At 40.4% G+C, this 19831-nt stretch overlaps 1 protein-coding gene across 9 annotated transcripts in view; it reads left to right on the top strand.

Moving 5' to 3' along the window:
* Nucleotides 1–19831, top strand: part of ARMH3 (armadillo like helical domain containing 3) — a 234021-nt gene that overhangs the window by 126424 nt on the left and 87766 nt on the right. For 8 of the 9 annotated variants that reach the window (XM_077947332.1, XM_077947327.1, XM_077947325.1 and 5 more), the window contains one exon: nt 6458–6533. The exons of the other annotated variant lie outside the window; for it this stretch is intronic. In XM_077947332.1, the coding sequence (XP_077803458.1) occupies nt 6458–6533 (76 nt within the window). The remainder of the gene's footprint in view (nt 1–6457; nt 6534–19831) is intronic. 9 annotated transcript variants of the gene reach the window in all.

Below are 19831 nucleotides of genomic sequence, written 5' to 3'. Positions count from 1 at the left end.
AAAGTTATTAGCCATTCTTTTTTCACTGGGGGCAGAAACTCTGTCCCAATTTCTGTCTCCTCCTTTTCTGAGACTATAGTATCACAAAGATTAGACTTTTCGATATTGTCCGATATGTTTCTAAGGCCCTGTCCCTCCCCTCCCCCATTTGTCTCTATTCTTCATATTTAATTATTTCTATTATTCTTTATATTCACTGACTCCTTTGTCAGTCTATTCTGCTTTTAAGCCCATTCAGTGAATGCTTTATTTCACATAGTACATGTTTTACTTCTAAAAATTTGTCACCCTGGCTGGAGTGCAGTGGTGTACTCTTGGCTCACTGTAGCCTCAAACTCCTGGGCTCAAGTGATCCTCATACCTGAGCCTTCCAAAGTGCTGGGATTACAAGGCATTAGCCACTGTGCCCAGCTTTACTTCTAAATATTTTAATTGGTTCTTTGTTATGGCTTCAGTTTCTTTGCTGAACTTCTGTCTTTCTATTCGTTTCAAGTATGTTTACCTTTTCCTCATGGAGCATAGTTATGATAACTGCTTTAAAGTCCTTGATAATTTTAATATCTGTGCCATCTCAGATATCTGGTTTTTGCCTTTTCTTTTGAGAATTGGTAACATTTTTCTGTTTTATTATATATTCTGGTTCTTTATAAGATGAGTAATTTTGGATTACCTCCTGGACAGTTTTTTTTTTTTTTTGAGACAGTCTTATTCTGTCGCCCAGGCTCGAGTGCAGTGGCTCACTGCAACCTCTGCCTCCTGGGTTCAAGAGATTCTCCGCCTTATCCTCCCCAGTAGCTGAGATTACAAGTGCCCGCCACCATGCCTGGCTAATTTTTTGTATTTTAGTAGAGATGGGGTTTTGCCATGTTGGCCAGGCTTGTCTTGAATTCCTGACCTCGGGTGATCTGCCTGCCTTGGCCTCTCAAAATGCTGGGATTACAGGCATGAGCCACAAGCCTGGCCTCCTCCTGGACATTTTTAATGTTATGTTGTATACACTCAGAGATTAGTTATAATCTTCTGGATTTTTTTTTTCTCTTTTGAGACAGAGTCTTGTTCTGTCACCCAGGCTGGAGTGTCACCCAGGCACGATCTCGGCTCACTGCAACCTCTGCCTCCCACGTTCAAGTGATTCTTGTGCCTCGCCTCCGGAGTAGCTGGGATTACAGGCATGCACCACCACGCCTGGTTAAGTTTTGTATTTTTAGTAGAGATGGGGTTTTACCATGTTGGTCAGGCCAGTCTCGAACTCCTGACCTTAGGTGATCCAGCTGCCTCAGCCTCCCAAAGTGCTGGGATTACAAGCGTGAGCCTCTGCGCCTGGCCTAATTTTTGTATTTTTTGTAGAGACAGGGTTTCGGCATGTTGCCCAGGCTGGTCTTGAACTCATGGACTCAAGTAATCCACCCTCCTTGGCCTCCCAAAGTGTTGGGATGGCAGGCATGAGGTACTGCGCCTGGCCTCTCGATTTCTTTCTCCAGAAAGATGAGGCTTGCTTTAGAGTTTTAGCCATCCACACAGTTCCACTATGCAGCTCTGGAACCGGCTGACTCTTGGGGCAAAGATGTAAGAGAAAATAGGAAAAATAAAACCTGGAAACTGAGCCTCTTGTGAGTGTTTCTCCAAGTTTTGACTTCCCTCTATAATCTGTCTGCTTTTGTTTAATTTTCAGAGCCCTCAGATAATTACTTTTCATGTTTTGTCTGGAGTTTTTAGCTGTAATCAGCAGGAGATAAGGCTTTAGTGGGCTTACTCCGCCATATTTTTGTTTAATATAAAATTTTTCTTTCATTATTTTAAAAATCTCATTTCTTTGTTTTCTGGCTTACATAGTTGCTAGTAAGAGGTCTGTTGTTTTCATCTTTGTTTCTCTGTGCATAATATCTTTGTTTTTCTCTGAATGTTTTTTCTTTTTGAGATGGAGTCTCACTCTGTCCCCCAGACTGGAGTGCAGTGGTGCCATCTGGGCTCATTGCAATCTCTTTCTCCTGGGTTCAAGCGATTCTTGTGCCTCAGCCTCCCGAGTAGCTGAGATTACAGGTGTGCACCACCATGCTTGGCTAATTTTTGTATTTTTAGTAGAGACAAGGTTTCACCATGTTGGCCAGGCTGGTCTCGAACTCCTGACCTCAGGTGATCCACCCACCTTGGCCTCCCAAAGTACTGGGATTACAAGCATGAGCTACCATGCCTAGCCTCTGAATGCTTTTAATATTTTCTCTTTATCATTGATTTTCAACAATATGATTATCACATGCCTTGGCATGGTTTTCTTTATGTTTATTTTGCTTGGGCTTCTTAGAACTTCTTGAATCTGTATATTTCTAGTTTTCATCAAATGTGGAAATGTTTTGGCTATGATTTCTTCAAATATGTTTTGTCCCTGCTCTTCTCAGTTTGGACTCTCTCTCTCTCTCTCTCTCTCTATATATATATACACACACACCCCATATATTATATATATTATATAATATATAATACATATGTATTTTATATATATATAGGCTCAAGCAATCCTTCTGCCTTAGCCTTCCAAAGTGCTGAGATTATAGGCATTAGCCACTGTGCTTAGCCATGGGTTTCTTTTTTAATATTTCCATTTCTTTGCTCATCATTTTCAGATTTTCCTCAGTCTTCCTGAATATATGAAACATATTTCTAATAGCTGTTTTAATGTCCTTGTCTTTTCCTTCCATTGTCTTTCTTCATGTCTAGGTCTGTTTCTACTGACTGATTTTCCCTGTGCTTATGCTTCATATTTTTTTGTTTCTTATGGTTCATATGTTTTTATTTCTTTGCATGCCTGGTTATTTTTGTCATTAGAATTTAGAATTGTGATTTTTATGATGTGGATGCTGGATTTTGTTATGTTTCTTTTATGTAAGATTGTACTTTTTTCTGGAATGTGATTATGTTATATGGAATCAGTTGGATCTTTTCAGGTTTTGCTTTTAAGGGTTGAGGGTAGATCAAGAGCAACCTTGAATGTAGGCTAGTTTGTCCCATTACAAATGCAGTACCCATTTACAGAACCTGCCTGATACTCCATGTGTTACTAGGTCTTTCCACTCTTGCTGGTGGAAACACAAGTTATTTTCGTTGCGGAGCGTGTCATGAGCTCCTCAGTTTCTTCTCCTTTCCAGTGATTCTTCGCCCTCAGCCTTGGGTAGTTTCTTCTTCTGTACGCATAGATCAGTGTCTGCAAGAAATACAAGGGATCTCCAGAGCTGTCTGTCAAACTCCCTCCTTGCCAGCTTTCTGCCCCACATCCTCTAGATGTCTTGGCCTCTCCAAATGCTGATCTCTGTATCTTCAACTTTGCAAGATTTCTGGCTTCTGTTTAGATTCTTCTTCCCAGCCCTGCAGGGTTCACCTTCTTTGTTTTCTTCCTTTTGGGGGATCACAATTCTATATTGCTTGTTTTCCAATGTCTGACAACCACTGTTTCATGTGTTTTGTCCAGGTTTCTGTTGTTTAAAGTAGGAGGGTAAGTTATGTCTTATTACTGCATCTTGGCTAGAAGAGGAAAGACTTTTTTTTTTTTTTTGAGATGGAGTCTTGCTCTGTTGCCTAGGCTGGAGTGCAGTGGTGCAATCTTGGCTCACTGCAACCTCTGCCTCCAGGGTTAAAGCAATTCTCCTGCCTCAGCCTCCTGAGTAGCTGGGACTACAGGCACATGCCACGACACCCAGCTAATTTTTTTTTTTTTTGGTATTTTTAGTTGAGATGGGGTTTCACCATGTTGGCCAGGCTGGTCTTGAATGCCTGACCTCAAGTGATCCACCCACTTCAGTCTCTCAAAGTGCTGGGATTACAGGCGTGAGCCACTGCGCCTGGCTCACTAAGACATTTTTGGTAAAGGCACACACTTAATCTTCCTGTTTGGCTGCAGTGAAGTCCACTGTATGGGAAGGACCTCCACAGAAGGTACCCAGAACCATAAATGACGTGTTTTAATCTGTCTTTTATTATTTTTAAAATCAAAGACAATTACCAATACTAAAGAAAAGCATAGAAAATATTTAAAATCTTATAATTCCTTGGTTCTAGTACTACTGCTGTTTTCATTGTTGTATATTAACCCACATGCATACATAGTTCTACAGAGTTGTAATCATGATATCCTTCTAGCTTGTGTTTTTTAAAGTACAATTTGTATTTTTTGTAATTTTCATGTCTCTTTTTAAATGGTTGCATATTATTTTTGTGTACCATAATTTACTACATAAATGATTGCTTTAGTTTGAGACTTTTAGGGAATTTTGAAATAATTTTGTGTTTCAATTTGGTAGCTCAAAAAAGAATGTAAAAACCAATGGCGTTTCCAAAGGAAATGCAGTGATGAGGTCATCTGAGTGCCTGTTCAGTAAGGAACAGAGCTGACAGGGTATTACAGAGAAGTAATCTGTGGACAGAGTTTAATACCTCTGTGAAAATGTGAGGAGGTAAAATTCAGCTCCATTTCATAAACGTCTAGGTTCTACCATCAGAGAACTTGTGATTTTGTGGGGGATCTGGTGAAAAACCAATGCATCTAAATAAATTTCACAATTGAGTTGAACAATACATGTATGGCTTCCTGAAACAATTTTGTTCATGACATGAATAAATTCACACATGCACTCAGTGAAACCTGAGTTCAGACTGTAGAGCTCTAACTTGGAACTATACCAAATTCCCTTGCACTAAATCTTATAAATTAAAAAAGCAGCACTATTGATGTGTTTTATTAAGCCTTCTGTCTTATCTTCTTTTTCATAAAATTGCATGAATTTATAAACATGAGACATTGCTGAAACAGATGTAGAGCAGCCAGATGAGCTTTCTTTCCCCTATTACAGCCACAGGCGCTCCCCTCTGATTGAGCTGCTGCTATAGCTCTTGAGAATCTTGGGTCAGGCGTACATAGTAATGGTACTCAGCTATGAAGGTCATATACAGATTGGTCACACATTTCTTAATGTTAGTGAGGCCGTACTTTTTTCTTTTGGGAAAGTCTCAGATACAGTACATTCATTCATTCATTTGGGAGGTAGTCTATTGAAATTAATAATAGCTAAAATTTATTTACTATGTGTCAGGCACTAATCTAAGAACTTTATATATAACAATTCTTTCATATAGGTATTGCTGTTATTCTCTAGTAGGTGGCAGGGGCTGGACTTGGACCCTGACCATTGGCTTCAGAGATCTTGTTCTTCTCTACATAAACGTAGGCTCTTGAGTCGTTTCCCTCCAGGTTTAAATTCCAGCTCCACTACTGACAACTTGTGTGAATGACTGCAATCAGTTACTGTACTTGTCTCCTCTCAGTCTTGGTTTTCCTCATCTGTATGCTACATTACATATACCCTAACTTGGTCCAGTGCCTGGCGCATAGTAAAGTCTCCATATATTTAGCTCTTATTAATTAGCATTCATTAAAACATACACTTAGAGTGCCTACCATGTGCTTGCTCTTTCAAGGAGCACTTGTGCTGTTTTGTCTCTTTTCTAAAATGGCATAAGTACTTTAATGTGTGACTCTGAAGATCATAGCTGATAGAGGATATATTCAGGTCTGTATTTCTATTATCTTTCCTCTGTGTGTGAGTTTGGAAAAGGGAGAGAATTTGGTCACACAAGGGAAGAACATTCTTGTAGATTCATTTTGTAGGTCACACAGTTAAGTCAGAGGAGCAAAAAAAGGTTAATCTGTTCTCACTCATAGGTGGGAATTGAAAAATAAGAACACTTGGACACAGGGTGGGGAACATCACACACCAGGGCCTGTCGTGGGGTGGGGGGAGTAGGGAAGGACAACATTAAGAGATATACCTAACATAAATGGCAAGTTAATTGGTGCAGCACACCAACATGGCACATATATACATATGTAACAAACCTGCACGTTGTGCACATGTACCCTAGAACTTAAAGTATAATTTAAAAAGAAAAAAAAGGTTAATCCTTGATTGACACATGACCATCCTATATGTGGATGTGTCCTGTTTGACTGAGTTTATATGTTAAGGAGTTTATACATATACATAGAGCAGGAAGGGACATCAACTAAGCCAGCCAGTTCCACTAAATCAGCCCCCCCACCATTAGGGAAATGATAAATATGGCAACCAGGTTACCCTCACATCACCACCCCAGTGTAGATTGTAAATGCATGCAAAAATTAAGTTATAGAACCCTGTTAGCAGAGGGGAGGGAAAACCTAAGGCAGAGAAGGAGTAGAGTATTTTGATAGAAAGTGAAAAGAAGTTAGAGAAAAAACTCGAGTGAAAATAGTTGAGAGAATTCTATAAGCCCTTGTATTTTTATCTAAGCTGAGGATGTTTTTAACAGAAGATTGGCATAGGCTTTGTTTGGTTATTCTGAGAGTGCTATTCTGAGATGTGTCTTCATTCCTCATGTTTGTGTTTTATGCCGGGGATTTGACAGATCTGTGTTCTTTCCTTCTTTGCAGTCCTGAGGCTTTCTACCAATGCAGGCCAGTGGAAGGAAGCAGCTAGCAAGGTGACCCATGCATTGGTTAATATCAGGTAAGGAATGAGAAGTATCTCTTGCAGAGTTCCTTGGCTCTTCCTTAAGTTTATTGTACCTTTCTAAGTAGAGTGTGTTAAACACTACTACTATTTTAAGCCTTGATGTCTGTAGGAGTGGAAGAAAAATTGTCGTACTTGATCAGGAAAAGCAGGAGTACACGAGGATTTTATTTTATCATATTGAAACAGCTCAAAGTGCTGGCTGTTCTGTGAATTTTTTTACTGAGAGATGGTTACAAGCCCTTTTCAGGCATGCTAGTCGCCAGAGTGTTCTGTGTATAGGTCATCTGAAAGCTTTTCTCCAAAGATTTTCCGCTTTTCTCCATGCCTTCAGTGAATGATTCATGGAGATCTAGAATGTTGACCTTTTACTTTACGTGACTGTTTCTATTTATGGTAAACAGAGGCAAATGGAGTCCATGGGGCTGAGTCATTTTAGGTTGCTTATGAAACAGCAAGGCAATTACAGAGTGCCATATGTATTGGATAAAGTTGTGTTAGGCATGGAGTTGGTCAGGGTCTTGAGGAGGCACCACCCATGCGCTGGTGTGAGCTGTTGGTAAATGGAGAGGAGAAAGTGCTTTCACCATTGGGAAACCTAAAGTCGACTTTTTTTCTGTTCCTTGCTCCCTTTGTGCCTATGATTTTTTGTTTTCTCAACAGTTATTACATTGTTCTTATAAACAATTGAAAAATTAACATTGAGTAAAAGGCAAATCCAACAGATGGGGAACTTGATTTAGCTCCAGATGTAAGACTTGCCAGACATTCCTAGTAATAGTAATGCACATTTACAACTTGGTATAGATTCTAATGTGTGACATAGCTGGTCTCTGATTTTTTTTTCCTATATCTTTTCTTTCTTTTTATTTAAATGTAAAATGTCCTGTCCCTGCAGTGATTTACTACCATGTTTGGCACATCTGGGCATAAAAGGAGAAGTGTGAAATGTGTGTGTTAGGAGGACTGGGATGAGGGATCATGGGGTGAGATGTGCTAACAAGATTGCAGTGAAGGTTGATCTGCCTTACCTGTCCCCAGAGTCATTTTGCGTCAAACACAATTTTATAAATCTCACAAATAAATGCATATCCGCACCTAGCAAATAATCCAGATACTGTGATGAGGCCTTATGATAAATGCAATTTTCTGTAAGAATCAGAAATTACAAACTGCCTTCTCCCAAATATCCCTTTATGACCCAAGGGCAGCATGACAAATGTGGGTGTTTGAATGAAGCACCAGGTTCTGGGCTAGGGTATGAAGTGCATATGGGTATAATTTATGTTGTGTTGACTTATTCATGTATTTATGTAGGCCTTCCAGGCAGCTCCTTTTCCTGTGGGGCCTGTTTCCTTGATCACATTCCTTTATACTTGCCTTATCTTCTACTTTGTTGCTTTTCCTTTTGGTGGTTTCTGGCTTGGCTGCTGTCCCTGTTCTTCCCAAGGGCCATCAAGCAGCTAATTTAAGCTTTTGACCTCTCCTTTTTCCAACAGCTAAGAAAGGACTGGGCTGAGCCTTGTTACCATGTAACCTCTTTCTTCTCTTTGTATGACTATCAGGCCTATACCTTCATTTTCATTCCTTAAATTTCTCTGATTAACTTGCTGCAATAATCACATCATTTTTACTATTGCTAGTAATCTGACTCAGTATACATCTAAAGTAGCAAAAAGATCCAGTCATGAACAGGCTCAGTGGCTCATGCCTGTAATCCTAGACCTTTGGGAGGCAGAGGTGGGAGGATCACTTGATTCCAGGAGTTCAAGACCAGCCTGGCCAACATAGTGAGACCCTGTCTCTAAAAAACAAAATAAACAAAGATTAGCTGGGCATAGTGGCACATGCCTGTAGTCCCAGCTGCTGAGGAGCCTGAGGTGGGAGGATCATTTGAGCCCAGGAGGTCAGGTTGAGGCTGCAGTGAGCCCCAGATCATGCCACTGCTCTGCAGCCTGGGTAACAGAGTGAGGCCCTGTCTCAAAACAAACAAATCAATTTTTTGAAGAGATTATTGGAAAGGAGTGATTGAATGTCACCACAGTAAGGCCAGATCAGGGAAAAATACAGGTGGTACTAAGCCTGCAAAAGTCTACCATTTTTTTTTCTGACATCTATTCTCACTTATTAAATGCCAGACTTTGTGCTGCTGTTTCTTACATTACCTTCTTTAATCTTCACACTTTATAGGGTATATTATATACTTTTAAAAATATACTTTTTCCCAGTGAAGAAACTGAGTCTTAAAGATGTTGTATATTGTGGAAGTCCCCATATTTGTTCCTTGGCAAAGCTGAGAATTAATAATAGGTCCTCCTCCTCCTCCTCCTCCTTCTTCCTTCTTCTTCCTCTTCCTCTTCCTCCTCTTCTTCCCCTTCCTCCTCTTCTTTCCCTTCCTCCTCTTCTTTCCCTTCCTCCTCTTCTTCCCCTTCCTCTTCCTCCCCTTCCTATTCTTCCCCTTCCCCTTCCCCTTCCCCATCTTTCTTTCTTTTTTTTTGAGACAGGGTCTGACTGTGTCACTCAGGCTGGAGTGCAATGGTGCGATTTCTGCTCACTGCAGCCTCCGCTTCCCAGACTCAAGCAATCTTCCCACCTCAGCCTCCCAAGTAGCTGGGACTATAGGCACGTGCCACCACACCTAGCTAATTTTTGTATTTTTTTGTAGAGATGGGGTTTCACCATGTTGCCCAGGCTGATCTCAAACTCCTGAGCTCAAATGATCCACCTGCCTTGGCCTCCCAAAGTGCTGGGATTACAGGCGTAATTAGGCTGAGCCACCATGCCCAGCCTAATCCTAGGTCTTCTAAGTCCAAGTTCAGGGCTGCTCTTTCTTGCAAACCATAATACCTCCTTCTGTAAAGCTGCATTGAAGACTAACATGGAGGGGTAAACAGAAAACTCACCATGATGTATTGAAAGGAATATGGAAATTTGAGTTGGAAAAACTGTATTTTTTTCTTTTGTCTCTACCACTTACTGTGTGACCATGAGCGAGTTACTTAGCTTCTGTGGACCTCTATCCACCATCTGTAAAGTGGAGCTGATGGTGATAGCAACTATTTCACCAGGTAGCGGTTGTGAGAATTATATGACGTAATGCATATGAAAGCTCCTGGTGAACTATAAAATACTGGTTATTTCACTTGTGTCTTCAAGGTTCATTCCTGTTGTAGCATGTGTCAGAATTCCCTTCCTTTTTAGGGTGAATAATATTCCTCTGTCTGTATATACCACATTTTGCTTATCCATTCATCTGTTGATGGACACTTGAGTTGCTTCTACTTTTTGGTTATTATAAATAATGCTGCTATGAACATGGGTATACAAGTATCTGTTTGAGACCCCACTTTCACTTTTTGGGGACATATCCTCAGAAGAGGAATTGCTGTGTCATATGATAATTCTATATTTAATTTTTTGAGAAATTGCCGTAGTGTGTGTGTTTTTTTTTTTTTTAGATTTAGCATTTTGACCCTTCCTTAGAGTAGTTCCTAAGTACATCTTCAGTTTTCCTCTTTTTTTTTTTTTTTTTGAGATGGAGTCTCACTCTGTTGCCCAGGCTAGAGTGCAGTGGCATGATCTCTGCTCACTACAATCTCTGCCTCTTAGATTCAAGTGATTCTCCTGCCTTAGCCTCCTGAGTAGCTGGGATTACAGGCACGCACCACTATGCCCAGCTAATTTTTGTATTTTTAGTAGAGATGGGGTTTTTACCTTGTTGGCCAGGCTGGTCTCAAACTCCTGACCTTGTGATCCACCCACGTCGGCCTCCCAAAGTGCTAGGATTACAGGCATGAGCCACCGCACCTGGCCCATTTTTCTTTTCTATAAAAGTTAAGATATTACCTTAACCTTGAGAGATGTTTTGCTTTCCTTGGTAGGGAGAACTTGATGTTTGAATGAGGGCAGTCCAGGGAGTTTTCTTTTTTCAGTCAGTATTCTCTTAGCAGAGAGCAAAAAATAGTATGACTTGGAAGTGTGTACTCCAGTGAACCAATGGTAATGAGTGCTGCCTTAGGCTCCTTTGCCTTTTCACTAATAGCTTGTGTTAGATACCCATGACACTACTTTCTGTGGTTTAGAAAACAAGAACCTGTGTCAGAAAATCTGACCTGTGGTTATCCAGGAATACTGTGGGGTATTTAACACCAAGTTGATGATCAAGGATAGAGATATAAATGCTTAGCAGTAAAATTCTGATGTTGTGCAGCATTTGCTTCTGCTGTTTATAAAAGGTATTTGTGCTGATCCCACATCTCAAAAGGATTTCTAAGGCAGAGTGAACAAACTCTTAGCCACCTCTTCTGTAGTATGTTCTTTAATAACCATAAGAAGGGCTTGGGTTGCATGTGAAGTCTTCAGACACCTAACAGCTGTGAGGCCTTCCAGACTAGTTTGCCAGTTGACGATATCTCCAAATTATGTCTTTGAGATCTGGAATGCAGTGCATCTAATGACTACCATAATGTTGTGTCTCCCCAGCAGGTGAAAGGCAGCAGGAAGGCTGTAGACCTTTCTGTTCTAAGAATACTTAGTTTAGATTGTGACAGTGAAAGTTAAAAGTACTTCGACACACTCGGAGCCTAAATTTGCTCAAGTGTCAGCCTTTTTGCTTTTCACTTGTCTTTCATGGCCTAGTCATGCTAGTTCTTTAACTGTCAAAGTTATTTATGTTTAAACAATTTGCCTCTATCTTCCCGTTTGATCCTTCAGTGAGATTCTTAAAATGCAGCTGCTTAGAAACTGCTGTTTTTATTGGAACACAAACAGGACCCTGTATGTTTTCCTCTCTATAGGAGAGTTGTGTCATTGCTTTGCTATACCAAAAAAAAAATATATATATATATATATATAGCTCCACCTTTGAGATTCCACTTGTTGGTGTAATTGTTGCTTCAGCTGCTTCCACAGATCTAATGGTTCACAAAGGAGTACTTTGAGGGGCCAGTGCAGGGCTGCTTGGTGAACTGCAGCACAGTAACGGAGTCTTGGTTTAGGAGATTCAGACATTGTAATTAAATTGTAAGATTTTTAGTTGGGGGCTGCTGTGTTTTAGATGAGTGTGACTTTAGTATCTAAAACCCCTCCTAAACTTATCCCAAAATTTGGGAACTTTTTGCCTGAAGACTTACATGCTAAATATTTCCTGCCAACACTTGGCAGGCAATCCCAGTGAAGTCTTGTACTTTAGGAAGATGTCTGCTATTAACCTTATTAGTCGAAAGAGACTAAAGTCTGACCTTCATCTAACCAAACAACTTTCAGGGTAAGTAATTTGAGGCCCTTAATGAATCTCTTCAAATTAAAATTTTAATGCTTTACACTTAATGAGCATTTTATTAGGACCAAGTTCAAAATCCTATTCTCTGATTGCTCACAGAAAGAAATAGTGACTGAATCACACTGCAAGTAGGTGATTCTCCTGATCTGTAATTTTCTTAAGGTGGATAGGTTTTAACTATGGTTAATGTATTAACTTTTTTCTTAATTTGGAATGCCTTAAGCTGAAGTTCAGTATTTCTTCAAGAATGACTTTTCAGATACTGTTAGAATTAATGACAAGCCTGGGGTTTGGAATGAGAATTTAGTGTATTTCTTTTAAATCTCTTAATTGTTCACCTAGCGAGTTTGCTTCCTGTCTTCCTGTTCACTTCATGGTCTTTTTGTTCCAGTGCCAAAGTGGTCCCCTCACCCACCCTTCTTTCTTGCTTATGTAGCTGTTTTCTTTCACCCTAAAAAACACTCTTACCCTCATACATGGGTGCACACATGTGTGCGTGCACAAACACACACACATGGTTAAGTGTACACTGCTGGGGAGGCTAAGGAACAAGAATAGCTTTCAGCAGTCTCTGAGATAATGGGGTTATTGAGTATAATATCCTTTGGAATAGGCTGTGTGCGGAATTCCGAATGTCACAGGAAATAAGCCTTCAAGCAGTAATCACTGTCTATAGCAAAGTTAGGGTTAGGAAGGAATGTGAAGTCTCATCCAGCCAAAATCTCCCCAACTTCCTTTGCCCACTCACCTGTTTGGGCTAAAATCTTTGCCACATTGCTATAGTTCACTTAACAAAGTGGATACCAATGAGAGAGAAGCAGTTTCATGCCCAGGCACTTCAGCTGAAGGATGCAACTTAGTCTAGTGAAAAGTAAATGTGGACTAAAATGATTAATGATAGAAGCAGAGCCATTGGGCTGTTGACTCTTGAATAGCAGGGAGTACATGAACATAATCTTCTATTCTGCAGTTGTCTGCTCTGAGGTGGCAAGTAAGCTCAGATGATCTCCACTGAGTTAGAATTTATCAATAATGACCTTTTTTTTTTTTTTTTTTCTGTTAATCAGACCCTGCTGATCTCCCATTGGAGAAAATGAAAAGCATTATACAGATTAAAACAAAGCACCAAAATGAAGCTGGTATAATATTGTTTACCCAATGACTGGGAGCATTACGTATCATTCTAATGGTCACTGTTCCCTAATCTTTTAAGACTACAGCTAGAATTGAAAAACCAAACACTGAATCCCGTGTGGTTAATCATCTGTTTTACCCTAGTTTGGTTTATGCTGCAAAATGAAGTTTTACAATAGGTCATAGGTGGACTTGAGGAACTGCAGTGCAGTAAAGAAGTCGTGGCCAGGCGCAGTGGCTCACGCCTGTAATCCCAGCACTTTGGGAGGCCTAGGGGAGCGGATCCTAAGGTCAGGAGATCGAGACCATCCTGGCTAACACGGTGAAACCCTATCTCTACTAAAAATACAAAAAATTAGCCGGGCGTGGTGGTGGGTGCCTGTAGTCCCAGCTACTCGGGAGGCTAAGGCAGGAGAATGTCATGAACCCGGGAGGTGGAGCTTGCCGTGAGCCGAGATCGAGCCACTGTACTCTAGCCTGGGCGAAGGAGAAAGAAAGAAAAAAAAGTCTTAGTTTAGGAGATTCAGACATTCGTAATTAAATATTAAGATTTTTAGCTGGGGGCTGCTGTGTTTTAGATGAGTGTGACTTTAGCGTCTAAACCCCCTCCTAAACTTATCCTGAAATTTTCTTAGAGTCTTTTTCTACATTTGCCCTGTTTTTTTTTTTTTTACTTGTGATAAAAATACACATAACATAAAATTTACCATTTTAACGATTTTTTAAAAATTGAGATGGAGTCTCGCTCTGTTGCCCAGGCTGGAGTGCAGTGGTGCAGTCTCAGCTCACTGCAAGCTCCGCCTCCCGGGTTCACACCATTCTCCTGCCTCAGCCTCCCGTGTAGCTGGGACTCTACAGGCGCTCGCCACCACGCCCGGCTAATTTTTTGTATTTTTAGTAGAGACGGGGTTTCACCATGTTAGCCAGGATGGTCTCGGTCTCCTGACTTCGTAATCCCCCCGCCTCAGCCTCCCAAAGTGCTGGGATTACAGGCGTGAGCCACCGCGCCCGGCCCATTTTAACGATTTTGAAGTGTACAGTTTAGTGGTAAGTACATTAATATTGTTGCACAACCATCACCAACATCCATCTCCAGGGCTACTTCTTTTTCTTCAACTGAAACTTTGTACTCATTAAGTATAAACTCCCTGTTCCCTCCTCCCAGCCTCTGGCTATTATCATTCTGTTTTCTGTTTCTATGAATTTGACTATTTTAGGAACTTTATATAAGAGGAATTACAAAATGTTTGTCCTTCGTGACTGGATTATTTTGCCTAATATAATATTCTCAAGGTTCGTCCATGTTGTAGCATGTAGCAGAATTTACTTTTTAAGGATGAAATTTTTGCATTGTATGAATATGCCACATTTTGTTTCTGCATTTTCATGGTAACGGACACTTGGGTTGCTTCCACCTTTTAGCTATTGTGACTAATGCTGGTGTGAACATGAGTGTATGTAAATCTCTTTGAGACTCTGCTTTCATTTCTTTTGGGTATGTACCCAGAAGTGTTATTGCTGAATCATATGGTAATTCTCTGTATAACCTTTTGAGTAACTGCCACTCAAAGTGGCTGCACCATGTTACTTTCCAATTTCTTCACTTTCTTCCCAACATTTGTTTTCTGTTTCTGTTTTTGTTTTTTGTTCTGCCTCTCTCCTGTTTTCCGTTTTTTGGTTACTAGCCATCCCAGTGGGTGTGAAGTGGTGTCCTCATAGTGATTTTAATTTCATTTTTTTAAATGACTGGTGATGTTGAGCATCTTTTTATATACTTATTGGCCATTTGTATATCTTCTTTGGAGAAATGTCTATTGAAGTCTTCTGCTCATTTTTTAATGGAATTTTTGATTTTTTGTTGTTGAGTTTTAGGAGTTCTTTATATATTCTAGATATTAATTCATTATCAGATATATAATGTGCAGATATTTTCTCCCATTCCATGGGTTGCTTTTCATTTCATTGATGGTGTCCTTCGATGCACAAGTTTTTAATTTTGATGAAATTTAACTTAGCTATTGTTTTGCTTGTTGCTTATGTTTTTGTTATCACATCCAAGAAGTCATTGCCAAATCCAGTGTCATCAGGTTTTCTCCCATGTTTTCTTCTAAGAGTTTTATGTTCTTTCAGCCCTTACATTTAGGTCCTTGATCCTTTTTTGTTTTTTGAGGTAGGGTCTTGCCACATTGCCCAGGCTCATCTTGAACTCCTGGGCTCAATTGATCCTCCTGCCTGAGCCTCCCTAGTAGCAAGGACTACAGGTATACACCACTACATGCAGCTTCCTTTGATCCATTTTGAGTGACTTTTTATATATGATATAAAGTAAGCATCCAACTTCATTTTTGGGCACATGGATATCCAGTTTCCCTAATGCCCACTGCTTTTTTTTTTTTTTTTTTTTTGACAGACTTTTGTTCTTGTTGCCCAGGCGGGAGTGCAATGGTGCAGTCTCGGCTCACTGCAACCTCCACCTCTTGGGTTCAAGCGATTCTTCTGCCTCAGTCTCCCGAGTAGCCGGGATTATCGGTGCCCGCCACCACACCCGCCTAATTCTTTTGTATATTTAGTAGAGACAGGGTTTCACCATGTTGGCCAGTCTGGTCTTGAACTACTGACCCTCAGGTGTGAGCCTCGGCCTCCCAAAGTGTTGGGATTACAGGCGTGAACCATCGCATCTGACCCCCACTGCTTTTCTGAGATAACCACAGCTCAAATTTCTTAACCTGTAATCAGGCTGAATTTGGAACTTAACTGATAAGGGATAGAAATGGAGCCTCTCCTGTTTTTTTCCTACATATTTCCATTCCTTTTTGTTTTTTAGGTTTGCTCATCCCTCTTCTGTTTAAGGGATAGCATAATGTAGTGGTTAAGAGTAGGGACTCTAGAGTCAGGTTGTCTGAGTTTGAGTCCCTGCTGTACCATTACTTTGGACAAGTTATTTAACCATTCTTTCCTTGAGTTTTCTCAGCTATAAAGTGAGGATAACAATGAACCTATATCATCATTGAGATTATTAAATGACAGTATATATAAAGCATGTAGAATACTGCCTGGCACATATTCAGTGCTATATACTTGTTTATTATTATTGTCTTTAAAAAATTGTTATCCTGATCGTGCAAGTCTGGGAACCTTATCAGCCCCTTCCATACCTAACTTTGTTCAGTCCTTTTTCTGTAGTCATGTGGACTTAGTAGGGACCAGAGATACAAAATAATATTTATTTACAAGCTGACATCAGGGGCAATACTGGAACTTCGGCTGTCAACCTGTGCCTTTGCATCATTGATGGGAAAATAGTTTGGGTGGGGAGAGTTTGTGTTTTCTATCACTTTCAGTCCTTTGAGGAGATGTTTGACCATGCAACCTTGGCTATATCATTGTGGTAAAAGAATGCCCCCAAAACGAATACACATATACCTGAGAGGCTATTAACCAACATGTTCTTATCTTTGGTTGGCAGGATTATAGGTGGTTTTATAGGTTGGTGCAAAAGTAATGGCAAAACCGCAATTACTTTTGCACCAACCTAATAAGTTTTTGTTCTTGTATTTTAATTTATTAAAACATTTAGCTGTGAACTTTTTTTGTAGATACTCTTTATCAGATTGAAGAAAGTCCTTTCTGTTCTTAGTTTGTTGGGTGTTTTTATCATCAAAGGGTGTTGGATTTTGTCAAATGCTTTTTCTGCTTCTATTGAGACCATTGTGTGGTTTCTATTTCTTATTCTATTGATAAAACATACTACGGCCGAGGTGGGTGGATCACAAGGTCAGGAGATTGAGACCATCCTGGCTAACATGGTGAAACCCCGTCTCTACTAAAAAACAAAAAATTAGTTGGGCGTGGTGACGGGCGCCCATAGTCCCAGCTACTCCGGAGGCTGAGGCAGGGGAATGGTGTAAACCCAGGAGGCAGAGCTTGTGGTGAGCTGAGATCGCGCCAATGCACTCCAGCCTGGGCGACAGAGCAAGACTCCGTCTCAAAAAAATATGTAATAATAAATAAATACTACATTAATTGATTTTCAGATGTTAAACCTTGCATTCCTGGGATAAATCCTACTTGGTCATGGTGTATAATTTTTATATTTTGCAGGATTCAGTTTGCTAGTACAGGATGAGCATCTCAAATCTGAAAATCTGAAATCTGAAATGCTCCAAAATCTGAAACTTTTTGAGCACCAGCATGATGCTTAAGGGAAATGCTCATTGGAACAATTTGTGTTTCAGATTTCTGGATTAGGGATGCTCAGCTGGTAAGTATAATGCAAATATCCAAAATTAAAAAAAAAAAATCTGAAACCTAAAACTCTTCTGATCCCAAGCATTTTGGATAAGGATATTCAGCCTATGTTTTATGTCCATATGCAATATCTGCAGACCAAAGAAGTATTGCTATTTCATTTTTTATTCCTCTGATCCTTCTTTATTGCTTTCTTTGCATTAAGTGAATATTTTCTAAAAAGCATTTTTATTGCTTTAATGATTTTTCTCACTGTTTTTTGAGTTATTTCCTTAGTGCTTGCTCTAGGGCTTAGTATGCGTATCTTAATTTATCAGAATTAGCTTCAGATTTATACTAAATTAATTCCAGTGAAATATAGAAATGTTACTCTTATGCAACTCTAAATAACATACACACACAACACCCACTTCAATAAACTTTATTTGTAGAGGACACTCTTTCCTGAGAAAGTGAGGACCCACTAGAAACAGGACTCTAATTTTGTCCACTTGATCATTTCTGGAGCAAGGACTAGATGATAGTGGGGAAAAAGTCTGTATTTAGATTTTAGATACATACATTTCCTTTGTGGGAGATTTTCTCACATGTAGGTGTTAAACACAGCATTTTAGATCCTGCTCTATTCCTTGGTGAGCTAATAGCCCACAACTATTTCTTTTCCTGTACTCAAAATGTGAGCAGTCAGTGCTCATTGGCTCTTAAGGTCTGCATATTGAGCTTTATGGCAAAGTACAGGTACAAAAGTAACAGGAATAATAGGGGAAGAATTGTTTCGGGGGTATACAATTTTGAAAGGACACAGTACTTTGATATGTGTCAAAAACAAAGGAGTTGTTAGGTGTGTTCCTTTATGTCTAGAGTCTTTAGGACTAGAGTCGAGTTCCTTTATGGTTTGTAGAAGACATTCTTATACTGTGCTCTGTCTTTTTAAAAATTTATTTTATTGGCCAGGTGTGGTGGCTCATGCCTGTAATCCCAGCACTTTGGGAGGCTGAGGCTGGTGAATCACCTGAGGTCAGGAGTTCAAGACCAGCCTGGCCAACATGATGAAACTCCGTCTCTACTAAAAATACAAAAATTAGCTGGGCATGGTGGTGAGTGCCTGTAATCCCAGCTACTTGGGAGGGTGAAGTAGGAGAATGGCTTGAACCTGGGAGATGGAGGTTGCAGTGAGCCGAGATCGCACCATTGCATTCCAGCCTGGGCAACAAGAGCGAAAAAACTCTGTCTCAAACAAAAACAAAAATAAAAAACAACAACAACAAAATATTTTATTGTATTGTATTTTTTGTTTGTTTTACTTTTAGAGACAAGGCCTCTCTCTGTTGCCCGGGCTGGAGTGCAGTGACATAATCATAGCTCTTTGCAGCCTCAAACTCTGGGGCTCAAGTGATCCTCCCGCCTTAGCCTTCTAAGTAGCTGGGACTATAAGCATGTGCCACTGTGCCTGGCTTGTGCCCTGTCTTTTGTATCTAATTTTCTCCCACTAAGGTAGGGCCTGCCGATTGTGGCCTGTTTTTATTGGCTCAAATTAGGAACTATTTCTAGCATATTGCTCCTGGGAGAAAAGGAGTGAATTTGAACTCAGCCCTCTGTCCTGAATGAAGCTACCGGACTGTGAAAAAGATCTCTTTAGTGGTTCTGGGTACATTCTCTGAGAGTAACAGTTGAAGCCTTGTAGATATGGGGCCTCACCCTGTGTAAAGTCTCAGATTTTAAAAGAATGTGAACAGCCAGCCTGAGGAACCTTATAAGAACCTTTCATTATATTTGTGAGTTAGTTGGGAGAGATCTTGTATGTATCTGGTGACCTTACTTTAAATATTGTTTTGGCAAATGATTAAACATTCCTTTTTATTGGTTAACTACATGGACATTTTCTCTTTCTTTCTTATTTTATTTTATTTTTGAGACAGTCTCGCTCTGTTGCCCAGGCTGGAGTACAGTGACGTGATCTTGGCTCACTGCGACCTCTGCCTCCCAGGCCCAAGCGATTCTCGTGCCTCAGCCTCCCGAGTAGCTGAGGTTACAGGGATGTGCCACCACATCCAGCTAATTTTTTGTATTGTTGGTAGAGATGGGGTTTCACCATGTTGACCAGGTTGGTCTTGAACTCCTGACCTCAAGTGACCCACCTGCCTTGGCCTTCCAAAGTGCTGGAATTACAGGCATGAGCCACTACATCCAGCTTTTCTTTTTCTTTTTGTAGTGGCAGGGTCTCACTATGTTGCCCAGCCAGGTTGGTCTTGAACTCCTGGGCTCAAGCACTCCTCCTGCCTCAGCCTCCCAAAGTGCTGGGATTACAGGCTGAAACTTAGTGTTCATCCTCTTTCTTAATGAATTATGCCAAATACTTACTTGAGCCTTTTAGAGGTGGCTGGGAGGGACTGCCTGTGTGACTAAGACAGTGATAATGGAGTAGCTGCTTCCTGATGTCTAGTGGTAGCTCAGAGTATGGACCTTGAGGTAAATTTAAAGGGCTGTGTTCTGAGCAGACAGTTACAGATGAAATTGCCAAGAACATTGGAGAAGAAATGGATGATTGGCAGTTTGCTCCAGAATATTATAGCTCTTGGTCCCAGGTAGGTAAGTAAGTGGCCCCCTGATGGCAGGAGAACACATTCTCTCC

The sequence above is a fragment of the Macaca mulatta genome, chromosome 9 (assembly GCF_049350105.2).
Source record: "Macaca mulatta isolate MMU2019108-1 chromosome 9, T2T-MMU8v2.0, whole genome shotgun sequence".
NCBI classification, from domain to species: Eukaryota; Metazoa; Chordata; class Mammalia; order Primates; family Cercopithecidae; genus Macaca; species Macaca mulatta.
The sequence above is the reverse complement of the archived record's forward strand: the minus strand, read 5'-3'. Positions and strand labels throughout refer to the sequence as shown.